The sequence below is a fragment of the Lithobates pipiens genome, unplaced genomic scaffold (genome assembly GCF_037356315.1).
Source record: "Lithobates pipiens isolate NorthernLeopardFrog02 unplaced genomic scaffold, aLitPip1_a1.2 Scaffold_19, whole genome shotgun sequence".
Classification (NCBI taxonomy): Eukaryota; Metazoa; Chordata; class Amphibia; order Anura; family Ranidae; genus Lithobates; species Lithobates pipiens.
In genome coordinates this window covers 455,165,501-455,179,727 of record NW_027507764.1, presented here as the reverse complement: position 1 = coordinate 455,179,727, position 14,227 = coordinate 455,165,501, and the positions used below count along the sequence as shown (strand labels likewise).

The 14,227-nt window shown below is 40.5% G+C and overlaps 1 protein-coding gene across 1 annotated transcript in view; it reads left to right on the top strand.

Annotated features, from left to right (window-relative positions):
- The window catches only part of CA8 (carbonic anhydrase 8), a 129,725-nt gene extending 118,711 nt beyond the window's left edge, over window positions 1-11,014 (top strand). Inside the window, exons 8-9 of the mRNA XM_077492753.1 lie at window positions 5,272-5,427; window positions 7,464-11,014. Of these exons, the coding sequence (XP_077348879.1) occupies window positions 5,272-5,406 (135 nt within the window). The 3' untranslated portion in view covers window positions 5,407-5,427; window positions 7,464-11,014. The remainder of the gene's footprint in view (window positions 1-5,271; window positions 5,428-7,463) is intronic.
- Window positions 11,015-14,227: the final 3,213 nt, after the last annotated feature.

The window sequence follows — 14,227 nt, the reverse complement described above, 5'->3', positions numbered from 1 at the left end:
AATACCGGACCCCTCCCCCCCTTACTTCCTCCCCAGACAGTACCTATTATGAGAGGGCTGACCACATACAGGCGGAGGTGAGTCCATATCTCTAGGGGTTTCCATAAATGCTGCAAAGACATATAAGTAAGGCTAAGAGCACCATACACACACACGCCCACCCCCCTCTTCCCAGAAGGCCACCTACCTCCACAGAAGAAAACCTGGACAAGGGGAAGTCATGTAATAGCCTACAAGCAATCCCAAAGCCTGCAGGCTATTTCCTATATTTAAATAGGGCGCCTTAGTGACGCCATCATCGTATCCTGTGTGCGCCGCTACTGCGCATGCGCGAATAGCGTCATTTTGCCGCTATCGCGCATGCGCGAACCAAGCCTCGCTCCTGTGCCGCACTCGCGCATGCGCAGAACGAACGTATCTAACGAAAAACCAGGAAGTGAGCGGCGGCTGGAACGCAGGCTAATCCGGCCGCCATGTCTATACCCTTATACATGAAAACACAAAAAACTAATGGAAATGAAGGAAAAAAAGCAAGGAACAAACACAAACTGCTGCCATGAAAAAGAGGAACAATCTTACCGCTCCCACACGATCGTCTCCAGGCCGAAGGTAAGAACATACCGGACTTCTCAGGGCAAAATAGGTCACCTGCTATTTAGCTGGGCTATCCGACCAAATGCGCAGCCTGCCTGCCAGTGGCTAGGTTCCTGGCTTCCTCCAGCGCTTATATCCAATGCCCACTCCATACCCCGCTAGTAGCTAGGGCTTAACGGAGTCATGCGACAATTCCATCCAGTCGCAATTCGGCCAAACCAACAATGGAACCGTGTGGGAGCAATCTTCAGGTAGAAAGACCATAACGTCTGGTCCTACGGAGGAGGACAAAAAATGAACACGGCCATGGGCAGGGAGCAAAGATTTATGGGAGTGGTGTCCTATAGGGTAGTGGAGGCGGGACTTAACCCACACGTTGCTGCCATGGAGTCTGTCAGGAAATGTATTTTTAGGGGGAACGCTACTGTTTTTTTTTTTTTCATGGGTCCTTCTCTTACCTGCCATACCAATCCCTCATCCAGGATAGGAGTCTGGTATAGATATAGGGAATGCCTGACCTCTTTGTTTACAAACAGAATAAAGTGGCCATAAAATGTCATTTATTTGGTATTTGTTTTCTTTTTGTCTTCTCTTTTTTCTTTTTCTCTTCTTGTTTTTCGTCGTAAATGTCACATTTGTTTTGGTACATCATACACATATGCAACTTTACAGACAGGTTTAAAGACGCTTCACTAAACTCTTTAAAGTGGTAGTAAACACTACTTGGTGACATATAGATACACAAAATATATATATATTTTTTTTTTTGGAAATGTTTTATTATATCTTTTCATTATATCTTTTCATGTGACAACACTGAAGAAATTACACTTTGCTAGAATATAAAGTAGTGAGTGTACAGCTTGTATAACAGTGTAAATTTGCTGTCCCCTCAAAATAACTAATAATAACACAGCCATTCATTTTTAAACTACTGGCAACAAAAGTGAGTACACCCCTAAGTGAAAATGTAAAAATAGGGCCCAATTAGCCATTTTCCCGCCACTGTGTCATGTGATTCATTAGTGTTACAAGGTCTCACATGTGAAAGGGGAGCAGGTGTGTTAAATTTGTTGTTATCACTCTCACTCTCTCATACTGGCCACTTGACGGTCAACATGGCACCTCATGGCAAAGAACTCTCAGACGATCTGAAAAAAAGAATTGTTGCTCAACATAAAGATGACATAGGCCAAAGAAGATTGCCAAGGCATTGAAACTAAGCTGCAGTACAGTGGGCAAGACCATACAGCGGTTTACCAGGACAGGTTCCACTCAGAACAGGCCTCGCCATGGTCAAACAAAGAAGTTGAGTGCAAGTGCTCAGCATCATATCCAGAGGTTGTCTTTGGTAAATAGACATATGAGTGCTGCCAGAATTTCTGCAGAGGTTGAAGGGATGGGGGGTCAGCCTGTCAGTGCTCAGACCATGCACCAAACACTGCATAAATCTGGTCTGCATGGCTGTCATCCCAGAAGGAAGCCTCTTCTAAAGATGATGCACAAGAAAGCCTGCAAACAGTTTGCTGAAGACACGCAGACTAAGGACATGGAATACTGAAACCATGTCCTGTGGTCTGATGAGACAAGATAAACTTATTTGGTTCAGATGGTGTCAAGTGTGTGTCAGCAACCAGGTGAGGAGTACAAAGACCAGTGTGTCTTGCCTACAGTCAAGCATGGTGGTGAAAGTGTCATGGTCTGGGGCTGCATGAGTTCTGCCAGCAGTGGGGAGCTACAGTTCATTGAGGGAACCATGAATGCCAACATGTGCTGTGACATACTGAGGTCAAGCTTGATCCCCCTCCCTTTGGAGACTGGGCCGCAGGGCAGTATTCCAACATGATAAGGAACCCAAGCACACCTCCAAGATGACCACTGTCTTACTAAAGAAGCTGAGGGTAAAAATGATGTGCTGACCAAGCATGTCTCCAGACCTAAACCTTCCTCAAACAGAAGGTGAAGAAGCGCAGGGTCTCTAACATCCACCAGCTCCATGATGATCGTCATGGAGAAGTGGAAGAAGACTTCAGTGGCAACCTGTGAAGCGCTGGTGAACTCCATGGCCAAGAGGGTTAAGGCAGTGCTGGAAAATAATGGTGGCCACCCAAAATATTGACACTTGTATACTCACTTTTGTTGCCAGCGGTTTAGACATTAATGGCTGTTTGTTGAGTTATTTTGAGGGGACAGATAATTTACACTGTTATACAAGCTGTACAGTCACTAGTTTACAGTGTAGCAAAGTGTAATTTCTTCAGTGTTATCACACATGACACATGAAAAGATAGAATAAAATATTTACAAAAATGTGAGGGGTGTTCTCACTTTTGTTATCTCACAAAAGTGAGTACACCTAGTAAACTAGTGAGTGTACAGCTTGTATAACAGTGTAAATTCACTGTCCCCTCAAAATAACTCACAGCCATTAATGACTAAATCGCTGGCAACAAAAGTGAATACACCCCTAAGTGAAAATGTCCAAATTGGGCCCAAAGTGTCAATATGTTGCGTGGCCACCATTATTTTCCAGCACTGCCGTAACCTCCATGGTCATGGAGTTCACCAAAGCTTCACAGGTTGCAATTCCGACATCATGGTGGATGCTAGAGTCCTTACACTCCTCCACCTTCTGTTTGAGGATGCCCCAGAGATGCTCAATAGGGTTTATGTCTGGAGACATGCTTGGCTAGTCTATCACCTTTACCCTCAGCTTCTTTAGCAAGGCAGTAGTCAACTTGGCGGTGTGTTTTGGGTCATTATCATGTTGGAATACTGAGCTGCGGCACAGTCTCCGAAGGGAGGGGATCATGCTCTGCTTCAGTGTGTCACGGTAAATGTTGGCATTTGTGGTTCCCTCAATTAACTGTAACTCCCCAGTGACAGCAGCACTTATGCAGCCCCAGACCATGACACTCCCATCGCCATGCCTGACTGTAGGCAAGACACACTTGCTTTGTATGCCTCCCCTGGTTGCTGCCACACACGATTGACACCATCTGAACCAAATACGTTTATTTTGGTCTCATCAAACCACAGGACATGGTTTCAGTAATCCATGTCCTTAGTCTGCTTGTCTTCAGCAAACTGTTTGCGGGCTTTCTTGTGCATCATATTTAGAAGGGGCTTCTTTCTGGGATGACAGGCATGCAGATCAATTTTATGCAGTGTGCGTCGTATGGTCTGAGCACTGACAGGCTGACCCCCCCACCCCTTCGACCTCTGCAGCAATGATGGCAGCTCACATACGTCTATTTCCCAAAGACAACCTCTGGATATGATGCGGAGCACGTGCACTCAACTTCTTTGGTCAACTATGATGAGGCCTTTTCTGAGTGAAACCTGTCCTGTTAAACTGCTGCATGGTCTTGGCCACTGTGCTGCAGTTCAGTTTCAGGGTCTTGTCAATCTTCTTATAGCCTAGGTCATGTTTATGTAGAGCAACAATTCTTTTTTTAAGATCCTCAGTGAGTTCTTTGCTATAAGATGCCATGTTGAACTTCCAGTGACCAGTCAGAGAGAGTGAGAGCGATGGCACCAAATTTAACATACTTTTTTTCAGTGTTGTCCCATGAAAAGATATAATAAAGTATTGACAAAAATGGGAGGGGTGTATTCACTTTTGTGAGATACTGTGTGTGCGTGTGTGTGTGTATGTATATATATATATATATATATATATATATATATATATATATATATATATATGTGCATGTTCATTAAAACAGATGTTAAAGATCAAAGCATCTACACACTTTTGGTACCCTCAACCGCCCACACTGTTTTCACTACATCTAAATGTACAAATCACACCTGAAGTTTAGACATGCTGCCTGGTGTGCCTGAAGCCAAACAATGCTATTGGACCTTGGCACTGCCATATTTGATAAGTTATACAAGCCTGCTCTAATTTTTTAATGCATGAGCCCTAGAAGTCAAAGGTCATACTAATCTATACCTAAAAGGTCTACTAACCAATATGGCAGCTTCCAATGTTTGCTGAGGCACCAGAAACTATAGGATCCCAAAGCTCAAACACTTTATTTGTCCTTGGACATACTGAACATACAGTATGTCTGCATCTCAAGTAGTATTTGAATACCTATAGGTGGTAAACATAACTTGGGAGGTAGGAGGCACTGGGGAGTACACTTAATCCATAATTCATTTTCTCTAAATACATCTGTATTGCATAAAAAACCTTGTAAACAAAGGTGTAGCTGGCAGGAGGTTGCTAAGCCAATATTCTTAGTGGCATTTCATCTTTTATTGCACTTTATATTGTAGCTGTAATATCACTATTTACACATATAGCTTGGTACTTTGAACTTTGCTTTGTAATACAATATATGCAGTTTATCTAGCATGTGGAAAAATAGGTTAGTTTGAATGGAAGTATACATTTTCAATAAACATAGGATGGGTTTTTACTTTTTTTTTTTTCTTCTAACCAATAGCTACTTTAGATTCAAAATCAAGCTTATATAAAATGACACAATACTATTTATACATAGGACTGAATGTCTCACAAAGTTATACCGTAGGCTTAACTGTAGTTCGATAGCATGTTTTTGACTCTGGATGTTAAGCGGGATTACAATCAGACATTAAATAAATGTAAAAATGTTTGGTTTTAAAACTTTCTGTGTTACAATAAATGTATTTTGCCCTGTACAGATTGAAGAATTCAGGAGATTAAGAATGCATGTAAAGGGTGCAGATCTGGAAGATGAAAGTGATGGAATACTGGCTGATAACTTTAGACCTTCTCAGCCTCTTAGTGACAGGATTATTCGAGCTGCCTTTCAATAAGCAAACTGGGGCCAAAAACTTGTAAGTATCAATTTCTCAAAAAACAATATTTATTGTTTCTTGTATTTAATATTCCAACAAATATTGGATCACAGTTCATATATGAGGCCTGTTATGTCTGTATCTACTCTCTCAACCATAGTCTGTTCAACTTCACACATAAGTGTTGCAGTAATGCAAGCATTTTAAAGCTCATTACTCCAACACTCAACAATTTAAATGGCACCCCAATGCACTTAATCAAAGCATTGTGGTGCACTGTATTGAACACAAATAGTGCAGGTGTGATCTATGGTCTATATCAATGCTTTGGAACCTATTTAAAGAAATGAGCTGCCCCCCTCCCTCTCTTTACACAGGGACGCAGAAGAAGCCATTGGCTATTCTAACTCAATGAGGACTATGCATGTTAATAGATGCATACAGCCTGGCTCGGTATTAAGCCTGCATGCCTGTCCCCATAGCCAGCCATTTGCAGACACAAAAGAGGAGGAGTCAAGAGCATGAGTGCAGCAATATTGTCTTTATGTTTTGCAACAGTACACAATGCGCTACACTAGTAAACTTTTCAATTTTATCTTAATTAGTACACCGCTATTCTCTCCACGTGATGCTAATAAAATCTTGATTTTTTTTTTTCAAACTAACATGATTATATATGCAATATGCAGATACAGTGACATGTTTTCAGGTCATCATTTTTGTCTGCTTATTATTTTTTTAATTTAATGAATACTACTGCCCCATATCTAATACTCTAAAAAAAATTATGAAGAAGAAACTAAAGCGGTTTTCACTGAGCCATTGTCTGTTGTAGATTATAGTTGGAATGGGATTCTTAAAGTGGAGCTCCACCCAAAAGGGGAAGCTCCACTTGTCTGTCTGAGCCTTGGTTCACACTGGAGCATTTTGACATGAAATGTGACATGTCAAATCGGCAGCAATTGCTGTCAATGGCACTGTCCTAATTGGTGCGACGCCGCATTTGCGGCACTGCACCAATTTTAAAAAGTAGTTTTTGTACTACTTTTTGCGATTTTGGGCTGTGATTTACATTGACATCTGTGCAGAAAGCTGCACAGATGTCTCTGAAATCGTGGCCAAAATCGGGACTGACATGCAGGAGTCAAATCCTGCAAGTTCAGCTGAACTCACACGCCTTCATTCCCGCAGCTCAGTGTGAATCTGGGCTCACTGTCAGTTTCCATTAGCCAAGATGGCAGTGCCAGCACCCGATAGCCGATTCAAGATTCGGCTTGAGAGAGGACACTGTTGGATGCCTGGACAGGTAAATGTCCTAATAATAAAAGTCAGCCGCTACAGAATTTGTAGTGGCTGACTTTTAATTTTATTTCTTTGAGGGTGGAACTCCTCCTTAAGCTAGCCATAGAAAGGTTTTTTTTATTCAGCAAGGATGGCCACACACTGATTGAAATTCAGTCGATCCCTGGTCAATCCAATTATGGGCAGCTTAAGGGTTCCCAAAGATTTTAGGGGGTGAATGGCTGCTAAAGTTCAGTCCATCTGTTTCGCTACGATAAAATTATAAACTTCAAGTATTTATTACAAAACACCAATTAAATACTGAGAAAGAGAAGTGTGGCATTAGATGCCAATCCAGTTCTGCAGTGTACATGATCTTACAGGGAACATGCAGATAGCAGAAGATAACAGAGGGATGATCTGTGTGCTGCTGCTTATTTACTGTCCAATCCCAGGCTGGAGGCAGGGAGGTGACCTAATAATATTGCATCACTGAAGCAGAGGAAATTTAGGCTACCCACCTGTCTGTGGTGTCTGGTAAAACTGTGTAAATCACAGAACTGGATGGACAAAAAATACATGATTTTGAATGTAAAACAGCTACCATGTATGTATTTCAACTCTATATTTAGCTGCATGTTCATTAAAATGAAAGCTTGGATCCTGCTGGAAAATAGGGCGATCAGAAATTGTTAAACTACAAAAGGGTTCCTGCCTCCTAAATACTTACTCTACTACTGTATTTTGTACTGACTGAAGCAATCATTTTTTTTTTTCTGCTTTTTTTATTTCAGGAGAGCATCGTGCCAGAAATGTTGGTGCTTTATCCATAAATAGCATGTGTCACTTGTTAGAAGTCTAGTCTGCAGAGACTTTGTAAAATCGGGGGTGAAGATGTCATATGTTTTACATCTGGAGAAAGACTACAACACTATCGCACTAGCTTTGTAAAACTTTTTTTTTTATAAAGAAGTGAAGGGTTATTGCTTAGCTTAAAGAGAACTTCAGGCAATAGAACACAATTCAGCAAATGTACATTATATCCAGTATGGTTACTGTTCTTTGCTTAAAACATGAACTCCAGAGTACCTTTACTGACGTTTAGTTCCCAGCTGCTATACTAATTACTATTGTTAAATTTGGGTGTGTGCTTTGTGTCTCAGATCACATAACAGTAAGAGCTAGCCTGGTACTGCAGATAAAAAAGGCACCCTTGTAACACAAGCAAACATCAGGTTGCGGTAGCCTAAAATTTTATATGGATCATTAGTTTACCCATTAGGTATTGAAACCAATTGGGGCACAGATTTCAGAATGTTTCATGACTTATCTATTCCTAAATGTTATACTTTGTAGTTCTCCTATAACATTTTTTAATGTTGGGTACTTTTTGTTTCAAGTTCATATTTCATATTTAATTTTTTTTTATCTTTGTTTGGACTATATCCTCTCCAGTGCTTGTCAAATGTCCACCATCAAAGTGCAGCAGTAGTGTCCATGCACGCTAGGTGGCTGAACAAAATGCCAGAACCTCTGGCAGAAATACCAGCATAAAAATGCTCATAGTGGCTTGTATTCCACAAAAGTTTTTAAAAGTGTATGAGCATTTGATTTTATAAGCGTTTTTTCCCCCAAAACATTCCCCTTTGCTCATTTTCACTATAATCAATGTACACTTAAATATGCAGAACACCGTGCGTTTGTGTGCGCTTATGAACATTTATGTGCATCAAGCGTTTTTTTTTTCTGCTCCTCTAAAAAACTTGATTTTTGTTCTGCCTGAAAAGGCTTCTCTGCAAGTACGCCTGTAAACTCCCTAACGTGCATGGACTAAGGCTGGATTCACAACTATGCAGTTTTAGTGCTTTTTGCAGGTTTGCACTACAGTCCATTTAACATTGTTTTCTATGGAACACGTTCTGTAGTGCAAATCTGCAAAATGCAAAAAACACTAAAAATGCATAGGTATGAATCCAGCCTTATAGACCAACATAGAGCTGCTTATGCAGGCTGAAGAAAAAAAAAGGCCAAAAGCCTGTATAAGCAGTATTTTTTATGCCCACTGTGCATGGACCCTAAGACTGGATTCACATCTATGCACTTTTAGTGCTTTTTGCATTTTGCAGATTTGCACTACAGTCCATTTAACATGGTTTCCTATGGAACACGTTCTGTAGTGCAAATCTGCAAAATGCAAAAAAAGCACTAAAAATGCAAAGGTGTGAATCCAGCCTAAAGCTGTAACAGCATATATTGATCTAACTATAAGTGGATAGTGTAGCAATATAGTCATTCTAGTTATTTGCAGGATGATGGTAAATGGATTAAACTCCGCTGTAAATGTCATAGGCAAATAGATGGAACTGATCCTTGTGTATGATCACAGGGGCATTGGATAATTATTTACACTTTACAACAGTTGACAGAAGTTTCAGCTACAGATCAGCAGCTGCATGAAGCTCTTCTGGAATCCCCCCTTTGATCAACAAACCTTTCTAAAAAAAGAAAAACTATAGAAATACTATTTCCTGCAAAGTACAGTCACTGGAGGATGATATTGTTTGCTGGCAGACTTTGTAACACGACTAAAGTATTCATACTGTAATGTTCACATGCTGTATTTTTAATTTGTAGTACATGAACATTTGGTAATGGCCAAGGCCAAACATGGTTAATGAAAGTATATTGTTTTATTTATTGTTTTAATTGAAAATATGAGTCAATGTCATCACAGTGTAACTCCTAAGGAAAACAAAGATCCACAAAAAGTATATATCTAATTGAATTGTGTGTAGATGGCATTGAATCAGACATTCATGGCTTTTCGAATTCTTCAACATTATTTTAGGCTGGATTCACACATATGCATTTTTTGTGCTTTTTGCATTTTGCAGATTTCTATGGAACACGTTCTGTAGAGCAACTCTGCAAAATGCAAAAAGCACTAAAATGCATAGGTGTGAATGAAGCCTTAATGTCATGCTGATTGACAATATTCAGTTTATTAATGGCAGGAGACACAAGCTGTTGTAACTACAGGTGTAGTTTTTTTTCTGGGAGGTGGGCATTTGGGTCATGTAACTGCTGTGATTTGCTGTAATAGTGGTCACATGGTCAGAAGGTTCCCAATCACAAGTATGCATCGGGAACTTACCGATACCTGCCTGCTACCGTGCTGGAAGCGTACTCTCGGCACAGTAAATTGTAAACACAGGGCAGCATATATACGCCCACTCAGAATCAAGGCCCACCCACTTAGAGGCATATGCGTATGGCCAGAATCAAGGGGTTAAAGTATACCTGTAGCCAGTAGGTAATGGTTTTGGCTCCTGTCATGTTTTTATTGCAAACTGTGTCTCCTGTAGGAAGATTCACTCTCTATATTTGTCCTGATGACCAGTGTTACAGAGACAGAAAGTGATAGGAAAGCTAACTGCTGGTTGTCATCCGAACAGGAGCTATGACTAAGCACTGTTAAGTGTGAAATGCGTCAGCTCGTTTGTCCCTTTTTTTGCTGTGGCTTGTATCTGTTGGAATTTTTAAAAATAAAGGCTATATTCCGGAGTGCGGCTGTCCAGAAATTGGTTTTAGCAGGGTTTCCTTGAGACCTAAAAATGATTTGAAAGGTTGCTCTAAGGTAAAAATTTAATTGAAAGGCTGCTTTAGACACTTGTCACCAGAATTGTAAAGTATCCATGTATAAATCCACCTCCTGGGAAGGAGATCACCGCTCCAGGTGGATATGTGGGTCTAGAACTCTCCTCGGAACTGGAACACCAGGTGCTGGCTAAGCATATAGCAACATGAGACAAAAAGGAAGTTATCTAGGTCAGTGGGAAGATACCCCCCTTACATTGTAGACAGAATGCCAGCATTACATATAGCTAAAAAAAATCATTGGTGTCATGCTGCTGACTTTACCAAGTGCCATAGGCCAGAAACTATGCAGGCACCATTAGATGGGACGGAAATCTGTCAGTATACTATATATCTAATGTATAAAAAAATAAATAAAAAAAAAAGGTTTTGTCTGGGGATACACAAAAGTTGTTTTTAATAATCTGTGTTTGTTGTATAGTTTTACAAAGCAAAACAGCTATATATTTATGTTTCTTTGTTATACATTTTAGTTTAAATGCAGATGATTGTTTCAATATGTCTTAATTTAAAAAAAAAACAAAAAACATATAGAATGTTTTGTTTATTTAAAGTTACTTATTTAAGTCTGAGTTTTTTTTTTTAGAATGAGCTTTTCTGTATACTAATGTGATTAATATATTGTTTATGTTGACTTCTGTATTTAGTAAAAAAGTTTTTTCAAATAAATGTTATAGTTTGACAGTCATCATACATTTTTGCTGAATATATTTTACAGTATGTAGTTTGTTAATGTTTCATATTAATTTGAGATGTTCTTGGTTTTTATTGCACCACACCTGTGCATTACACGTTGTTCATAATCCTCACAAAATATGATATGTCAGTTATTGGTGGAGCTTGTTAGAATGAGCCATCCTCTGGGTGAATTTACTGTTATGTTACAATTGACCATTAAACCTTGAGATGCATACAGGCAGCAGAGACTATCATTTCAGGACTTCAGTTTTCAATTCTGGTATTTCCATTGCACACCAATCCTTCCCACTTTCTTTGTTGTAATTTGGTGATATATGAATTCCCAGCCTGTAATGCAGGAGTGAATTCCATGACATGCCCACTGCAGGCAGGATTTCCAACCGTACGTAAATTTGCAGACAGTTTGTACATTTTGGGAGATTTAAAAACTGTTCATAAATACCTAATATGGACAACGGGCGCAATTCCTAAGCTCGGCCGGTGGGGAGGGGGAGGGGAGGGTAGGCTGGGCATGCAGTGATATCATGGCACCACTTGGCGCCTTTTATAAATTACAAAGGAGGACTGGTTGGACACTGGGATCAGGTACGGGCCTCGTTGCTGTCTGTCCTATATAACCTTGGATGGCCTAGGACATGGCAAGTGATTGGCAGAAGAGGCAGGAGAGCCAGGCTCAGTGCAAGGGAGTGGGTGAGTGACTGTCCTGTGTGTTTCACAATTAATTTTCCCTGGATTATGGAAGTGTCCTGTAGGATGGATCTGTGATCTGTAGGAGCCTATGTACTGCACATGCAGGCACGGATCTGTAAAATTAAAGGGACTCCATCACCAGATTTAAAAAAAATATAGCCCAAACATTTCCTTGTAGTTGTAAATATATCAGGAAAGAGATAAACCCCATTATTTTTTTGTTTTGTTTTTTCTTTGGACTCTCTCTGTGTCCCCGTACAGGAGATTTCTCCTTATTTGCTTTTCCAGAGATGCAGCAGGAAGTGGAAGGGAGGAGGGATTTTTCCATATAAAGGGTTCTTAGAGCAGTGGGTCTCCTCATGGTAGGATTTTACCGTCACTTCCTGTTCTGGTGACAATAGTGACATTCTGGGTTTTCAGTCATTCTGATCCCCAGGACACATGTGAGGAGTGAATGTGTACAAACAGTCTGACCAAAGACAGAATAAGAGGAGCGGTGCTTCTGGGGATAGAGAATGGGACAGTCCTTCCTTGGTGGAGGAGAAGAGGAAGATAAAGGTGGTGAGAAAATCAAAAGAAAGGAGAGAGCCAAATGGACTGGCCTGCTACATTTGAGAGAGAAATGGAGGAACCTGGAGGTCAGGTCAGGGACAGCTCTCAGCCGGCTAGACCACATAGTCTGTGTGGGGGGGGGGGGGGGGGGAGTGAATACACTAAAGGTAATTGGGGACACTGATATAAATGCTCCTTAGTTTATTCATTTTCTGAAAGGTGGTCTGTGGTCACCAGAGTCCCCTTCACATCAAACCTATATATTTTAAATAACTTAGAAAAATCACTAAAGTTGGACTATAACCAAGTACAGTAATAAGGATTAGGGATACCTACCCCAATATACTAAAGTACAGAAGTGTAACAAAAATCCTCCCATGTTAGCTAATCAGCTTCATTATATAGAATATAGGGTAGAACTGTAAACACCCTGTAATACAATTGAAAAGTTTACGATCGAATCAACATTAATATTGGTGGGCTTACCACATATGTGTAGTGCTTAGAATTATAACCATATGCATAAACACTGGTTAAAAAGTGAAAATAATATATAATATGTGAAGCAAAAAAAATTTCCCCAAAAATTGTGTACAAAATCCAAAGTCCCTAGAAGGGACCCTGTGGGTACTGTAATGAAATATAACAGTACATAAGCCAATGAAAGAGCCCCGGTTGATCTTCATTCCTATAAGCCTTGGTAAAGATGTAAGTGGGTCAATCGGATCCCAAAGATAATTAGCTTACCAGATGTGGTGAACACACATACCAATGGCTGTGAGTCAATAGAGCCTGTGGATATCGCCTGGAATGGATGGATGAGCAGCTCACAATCCTGGACCACTTAAGGTATAAGAAGGACCGAAGGAACATCAACCAGGTACGTCTCCAAAGCATCCACAGGAACATGGACAGACCAGGATCAAAAAAAGGGGCAGGATGATATAAAAGGGAAGGAGAGCAGGCCCGACGCATTTAGACTCAAGGGGTTTTCAACTGGTGATGCCCTAGTTGAAAACCCCTTGAGTCGAGACGCGTCCGGCCTTCTCATTTGAGACTCCCATATTGCTTTTTCTGTCCATTCCATGTTATTTATTGGACTTTGGATTTTTATATTTAGCATGATCTTACAAGCTGTTGTGAGAATTTTATTCCAATAAATATTGGTTGATCTCCACCATACGGAGCTTTTTCTCCTTCCCTTTTATATCATCCTGCCCCTTTTTTTGTTCCTGGTCTGTCCATGTTCCTGTGGACGCTTTGGAGATGTACCTGGTTGACGTTCCTGTGGTCCTTCTTATATCTTCAGTGGTCGGGATTGTGAGCTGCTCATTCATCCATTCCAGGCGATATCCATAGGAGAATCACAGGCTCTATTGACTCACTGCCATTGGTATGTGTGTCCATCACATCTGGTAAGCGTACCCTACCGTGTGTGTATTATCTTTGGGATCCGATTGACCCACTTACATCTTTACCAAGGCTTATAGGAAGGAAGATCACCCGGGACTCTTCCATTGGCTTATCTACTGTTATATTTCATTACAGCACCCACGGGGTCCCATCTAGGGACTTCGGATTTTGTACACAATTTTTTGGGACTTTTTTTGCTTCACATATTATATGTTATTTTCACTTTTTAACCAGTGTTTATGCATATGGTTATAATTCTAAGAGCTACACATATTGTTTTACACGTTTGCTTGACTTTGAGTGTTGGCCGCTTTCTCACTGTATTTGGGTTTAGCTCCCTATTTTCTCTTTGTTTTTCGGCTAACCACATATGAATATCCAAGAGACCATGCAGCAGATGATCCAAAAATACACAGTATGTACAACCAATGGGACTACAATGACAATACCAACAAAAAAACTAATGAGCTCACCCATTGCTTCATATCTATCTCTTAACCAAACCATCCAGAGAAGCCATTTACATTCCACCAGCCAACAAGAGGAA